General features: G+C 52.1%; 2 protein-coding genes across 4 annotated transcripts in view; both read left to right on the forward strand.

The window, feature by feature from the left end:
- LOC120680828 overlaps window positions 1-1403 on the forward strand; it is a 30423-nt gene extending 29020 nt beyond the window's left edge. The window contains exon 15 of one of the 2 annotated variants that reach the window (XR_005677816.1): window positions 1270-1341. The gene's annotated coding sequence lies outside the window, so the exon portion shown is untranslated. Of the gene's footprint in view, window positions 1-1269 lie in introns of both variants that reach the window. The other variant, XM_039962388.1, reaches the window with a different exon arrangement.
- On the forward strand, window positions 1270-3161 carry LOC120680827 ((R)-mandelonitrile beta-glucosyltransferase-like). Of its 2 annotated transcripts, XM_039962386.1 has the most exons (3): window positions 1305-1491; window positions 1528-1851; window positions 1948-3161. In XM_039962386.1, the coding sequence occupies exons 1-3, from the start codon at window positions 1338-1340 to the stop codon at window positions 2901-2903; spliced, it is 1434 nt and encodes a 477-aa protein (XP_039818320.1). In that variant the 5' UTR covers window positions 1305-1337; the 3' UTR covers window positions 2904-3161. The 2 variants fall into 2 exon arrangements, with proteins under 2 accessions (XP_039818319.1, XP_039818320.1); XM_039962385.1 differs by having other exon boundaries at window positions 1270-1851.
- Window positions 3162-6000: the final 2839 nt, after the last annotated feature.

The raw sequence follows: 6000 nt of genomic DNA on the forward strand, positions 1-6000 counted from the left end.
CATTTAGATCCACTATAGCACCCAATATTGCGTTTTAGAAGAGCCTCTGCTAAGTTCCATAGCCAGCAATTTTGTACATTGATTTCATACAGGTCCAAATCATAGTTATTTATGTTAAATTACATTATGTGGCTACTGAAAGGGTATTGAGATGATGGACCTTACATGTCAGGCCCACCTATATTCTCTCTATCTTCTCCCCTCCTCACCTCCGTCTTCTCTCTCTTTCTCACTAAGGCTGCCGTCGCCAACTGTCACTCTGCTGCTGCGGGAGTGCTGCACCGCCTCCCCACCCTCTCGTGAGCCGCTGTGCGGGCGAGCTCTCTGTTCTGCCCCTGCGGACGAGTGGGAGCCACATTGTCGGCAAATGAAATGAGATAGAGCGCGCGAAGGGGGAGAAGAGGGACAGGCTAACATGCGGGTCCCACATGTTAGGTCCACATCATCGCCTAATAAGCCTGCCACTTAAACACATTTAATAGAAATTATAAAGATTTGGACTTCACATGTGACAATTAACAAGGGGTTGTTTGTTTCCACAGGGCTAAAGTTTGTTCTCTTTGATGTGATAGGCCTAAAGTTTGATGTGATGAATCTAAAACTTTTTTTGTAATTAGACTTTATTTAACACTTCTAAATATTAAGATCCTCTGTGATATGAAAGGGCTAAAGTTTAGCACTCTGGAAACGAACAACCCCCAAGTTTTGGGATCTTTGTGTGCATTTTGGAAGTTTAGGGACAGTATGATACTACGAGCTAAGTTGAAGGCTGCTGGCGCATTTTACTTTTTCTTTAATTGGTTAATATAAATATGTGATCATCATCTTTATTTGTCCAGAGTAAGAGTAAGATTTAGCTCCTGCCAAGTGACAGGGAGGATATGAGATTGTTCATGCATATACCAAAAAAGAAGGAAACTTAAAAAATACCTAAGATATGGTTGGTAAAAAGGATGCACCTCTGGATCATTAATCACAACCTGACCGCTTTGCAAAGATTGAATATACAATGCAAATATCTGAAAGATAATGAACCTTGGTTTTACATCTTTGGCTAAGGCGTTTAGTGGTAGTACTGCTGTTACGACATTTAGCGGGCTATAACCGGTTTTAGCAGATTAAATGACATAGCGGCTGCCCTTCCTTGCAGCTATAGCAATCTATAGTGGCAGCTATAGCTGTTTATTTAAAACCTTGCAATGAACAAGTTGCTAGTAGCTCTATGCTCTATAAATATCAGTTCATGTTGGCGACTCTCTTCTTATACAGCCATACAAGCACACAGCAACCAGAACAAGTTAGTGCCGTTTACACTTGCACAATAAGCGCCCGACGAGATGGGCTCCATCGCCGCCGATGCCGGCAAGCCACACGCCGTGCTGGTGCCGTTCGCGGCGCAGGGCCACGTCACGCCGATGCTGAAGCTGGGCAAGATCCTCCACTTCTGGGGCTTCCACGTCACCTTCGTGAACACGGATTACAACCACCGCCGCCTCCTCCGCTCCCGCGGCGCCGGCGCGCTCGGCGGCCTCCCGGGCTTCCGTTTCGCCACCATCCCGGATGGCCTGCCGCAGTCCGAGGCGGACGTCACCCAGGACGTGCCCTCGCTCTGCCGCTCCACGGCGGAGACCTGCCTCCCGCACTTCAGGAGCCTCCTCGCGGAGCTCAACGCCTCCCCGGACGCGCCGCCGGTCACCTGCGTCGTCGGCGACAACGTCATGAGCTTCACCCTGGATGCCGCCAGGGAGATCGGCGTGCCGTGCGCGCTGCTCTGGACGTCCAGCACCTGCGGCTACGTGGGCTACCGGTACTCCCGCACCCTCATCGACGAGGGCGTCTTCCCTCTCAAAGGTGACAAGTTACCAACACCTCTCGCACGGCGCACGGCCGGGCAAGGTCAGGTGCTCAGTGCTCACTGCTCACACGTATTTTTTTGGTGAGATGCAGAGGAGCAGCTGACGAACGGGTTCTTGGACACGCCGGTGGACAACGCGCCTGGGTTGAGCAAGTACACCCGGTTCAAGGACCTCCCAAGTTTCATCCGCTCGACGGACCCCGACGAGTTCATGCTCCACTTCGCTCTCAAGGTAACAGAGCAGATAGCCGGCGCGGACGCTGTCATCCTCAACACCTTGTACGAGCTCGAGCAGGAGGCGGTGGACGGCATGCGCGCCATGATCCCGCCTGCCGCGTCCATCCACGCCGTCGGCCCGCTCGCCTTGCTCGCCGAGCAGATCGTGCCCCATGGAGGCCAGCTCGACGCGCTGGGCTCCAACCTCTGGAAGGAGGACGTCTCCTGCCTCGCCTGGCTGGAGGGCCGGAGCGCCGGGTCCGTGGTGTTCGTCAACTACGGCAGCACCACGGTTATGACCAACGCGGAGCTGCTGGAGTTCGCGTGGGGGCTGGCCAACAGCGGCCACGACTTTGTGTGGGTCATCCGGCCTGACCTCGTGAGCGGCGACGCCGCCGTGCTGCCGCCGGAGTTCCTGGAGGCGATCGAGGGGCGCGGCCTGCTGGCGGGCTGGTGCCCGCAGGATGCCGTGCTGCGGCACGAGGCGGTGGGCGTGTTCCTGACGCACTGTGGGTGGAACTCGACGCTGGAGAGCCTGTGCGCCGGGGTGCCGATGCTGTGCTGGCCCTTCTTCGCGGAGCAGCAGACCAACTGCCGGTACACGTGCGCGGAGTGGGGCGTGGGCATGGAGATCGGCCAGGACGTTCGGCGGGAGGCCGTGGAGGGGAAGATACGGGAGGCCATGGACGGGGAGAAAGGGAAGGAGATGCGGCGCCGCGCGGCGGAGTGGCGGGAGGCCGCCGTGCGCGCGACGCGGCCCGGCGGGGGCTCGTACGCCAGCCTCGAGAAGCTGGTGAACGACGTGCTCCTGTCGGGCGGCAAGGGCTCTTGATTGCAACCTGCTACTATTAGGATCGGATGCGTGTATGCTGCTGTGTCCTCTTGGCGGTACTACTGTATCTTCAGTGCCCGTACTGGAATAAGCTAAGATGGAGACGAGTTGATAAATACGTATGTATGGGAGTAGGTGGGTGGCCTGGATCCATACATAGCTATTGATTCCCATCACTCTCTCGATCAAAACCATAAGCACAAAAACTAAATGAAAAGTTGATCGTTCCATGTATCCAATTTTTTTCTGTTCATTGTATGCATGAGATCTCTATTGTTATGATTATTCCGTGTTATTACGTGTATACATTGATTAAAAATAGCCATACCTCCATCACTATACGTCTATACCTGTCTTTTCCGGTCAGATTTTGTCAGGTGGCATCCGGAGCAATTGGGGAGATTAAAACACTAAATACTCACTCTTTTTACTGTATAAAAATAAACTCATTGTAGATCTTCTGATCAACCATTTTTACCTCAAACTATCAATGTGCAGAGAACCTTCCTCCATTCAAATATACTCCTTTATTTTCTACATATTTTACCGTAGGAGAGAGAGAGAGATAGTCAATAAAATTACCATTTTGTCCGATGTGGCAAGACATCATATTACTGCACCACCATGGATCGTCCTCGCCAAACAGCGAAAGGACGATGTTGCTCATTGAAGATAGGAATAAGAGGTTGTCCTACTCTATCATTGTACGTCACAATTAGTGGCATCAATAGTTTTCACAAATAATGCAGTTGTTGTTTCAGGTTCAATAATGACAGATTTGGTACTTTTATCTAAAATGTTATGTATGAGGAAAATAGTAATATGTAACATGGGGCTCGTTTTCCCCTCCTATTATAGCTAGCCTTAGCTTGTGCAAAGACTAACCTTTCGCATTGAGCAATCCTTTTCTCTTCTTCGTCTAAGAGTAGCCGTTGAATACAGGTGTCCTTAACCAGCAGGTGATGGGGCCGCTGTGTGTCATAGAGGCATCACCCACCACTTCACGGATCGGTTAATGCCTTAAGGCACGTACAATAGTTAGACAACAAGTTTGTATGAGTCCACATATGCAAAATGAGCTGGCGAGATTATTATTCAATAAAGAAAGAGTGTGTTATTGTTTATTATCTCATCTAGTGCTCCTAGGCAAAACTACACCAAAGAAGACATTAAATTATCTAAACTGTTCTACATACCTTATAGCTTAGTACTCTTGGCATCGGCCCCTACCGTCTTTGTGTTTTTCACCGACGAGGCAATAACCTTACAACTACTGATCTGTTCTGATTCTTCCCGCATCAATGCGTATTCGTAGGGGACAATAATGGACCAGACCACTGAAAGCAGCCTGAAACGCCTTGGGCCACGTTTGTTCCTGTTGGATCTACAGGGCCCGGTCGTACGTCCCCGCTGCTCCCCTGATCGGTTCACGTTCTCGTTCCCGTGTGTGGCTCCCCGTTGCCGATCGGCTTGAGTTGAGGTGGTGCCGTGGTGGTCAGTGATCACAGCCTCACGGCGGGTAGTGACACTGGCCTAATCGATGCTTGGCTTGCTTGCTTTTATTCTGATCGGATCTGCGTGCCTGCATGCTCCGGCCCCTCACCACTGGACACTACTGGTGCTTTGGATTTATCCGCTTGCCTTGCTTACTTGAGTTTAGGGAGTTTTGAGTCGATGCTATGACTCGAATGTCCTATTGCAGTTTTGCGTCGCTGCAAATGACTCGAAAATATATCCTATTGCACACTAAGCTTCGATTATATTTTCTGTGGGTTTCTTTGTTTTTTAAGATAGAGTGAGATTGAGGGCAATTCCAACCCAAAACACTACTAGTAGTTTCTATACTTGCTATATTATATAGACACTGTGTATAGAAACTACATCTCCAATGGGTAGTTTATTCAAAATAAATTGTGCTGACGCAAATCTTGTCAACACACGAAAGCGTTAGCACGCACGGATCGCAAACGATCATCACCAGCGAGGGCTTGCGCAGGCCAGTCAGACCGGTTCTGCAGATCGGTCAGACCGATTGGAACATAGACACCACAAATATCTACATCCACGAGCTCGAGAGGGACCCGTTAGAGCTAATGGAGTTAGGGTTGCTCTAAGTTCGGCAGGCCACTCAGGACGCCTTCAAACACCGTAGAGGCGAAGGAAGAACAGCATGGGGTTGAAAAAGTTAGGGTTTAGAGGTAAAAAGTAAATGGTAATTATCAGCGTAATGGGAACGGGGTCCCCATAACCCCGGGCTAATGCGTGATTATGGAGCAAGGGGCCCACTAGTGGGCGTCAGCCGGATGTGGGCCCTCGCCCAGAACAACTGCCCACAGAGGTGGGCGCCCACATGGAGCGGGCCGGGCCCGACCCGGCATGTGAAAGCCGGGAAGGCCGTTTCCTTCCCCACGAAGACACCCGCCTAGTAAAAAAATATTTACCAGGCGGAAAATCCCGGAGGTTACGGCGCCCGGCCGTCGGGTTCGGTGCAGAGCCCGAGGGGGTGCGCGGCTTCCCCGTAAAAACATCATGATTACGGGGATGCTGTGTGCCCAGACGATAAGAAGATAGGCGGCATATAGCTTATCCCTGAGCTACCCGTCCCATCAACTTGAAGATGGACGATGGTCGGGGCCCACCACCATTTACCACGTCTCCGTTGCGGTAAAACCAGGGCAGCCCCGGCCATCTCCCCGGGATTGACCAGAGTCACCCCGGACCAGGAGGGTCTGCGGGGCGACCCCGGAACCACCACGCTGCCGCCTTGGAGACCCCGGATCACCCCGAGACGTTGGGGTCCACCTGCCAGTGTCTACGGCCACACCGGGACACCCTAGGATGCCTCAAGGCCGCCCCGGAGTGCCCCTGACACCAGTGGGCCGCCCAAGGCCTGCTACAGCAGACCCGACAAGCTGCCTGCCCGCCTGACAAAGGCAGGGCAGCCTGGAAGACGGTGCCCACCATGCAAAGGGGCGTTCACATGAGTTTGAGAGAAGCAGAGAAGGCAGTTGTAGCCTATAAATAGAAAGATTTCAGGACATGTAAAGGAAAAGCGGCGACCGTGACTGGGATGGCCCAGGCGGGGCCAGCTTAGGCT

The sequence above is a fragment of the Panicum virgatum genome, chromosome 7N (genome assembly GCF_016808335.1).
Source record: "Panicum virgatum strain AP13 chromosome 7N, P.virgatum_v5, whole genome shotgun sequence".
Classification (NCBI taxonomy): Eukaryota; Viridiplantae; Streptophyta; class Magnoliopsida; order Poales; family Poaceae; genus Panicum; species Panicum virgatum.

Coding starts and splice junctions, on each gene's coding strand:
- LOC120680827 (XM_039962385.1), top strand. CDS start 1,338: ATGGGCTCCATCGCCGCCGATGCCGGCAAGCCACACGCCGTGCTGGTG. Junction 1,852..1,947: donor GGGCGTCTTCCCTCTCAAAG/GTGACAAGTTAC, acceptor GGTGAGATGCAG/AGGAGCAGCTGACGAACGGG.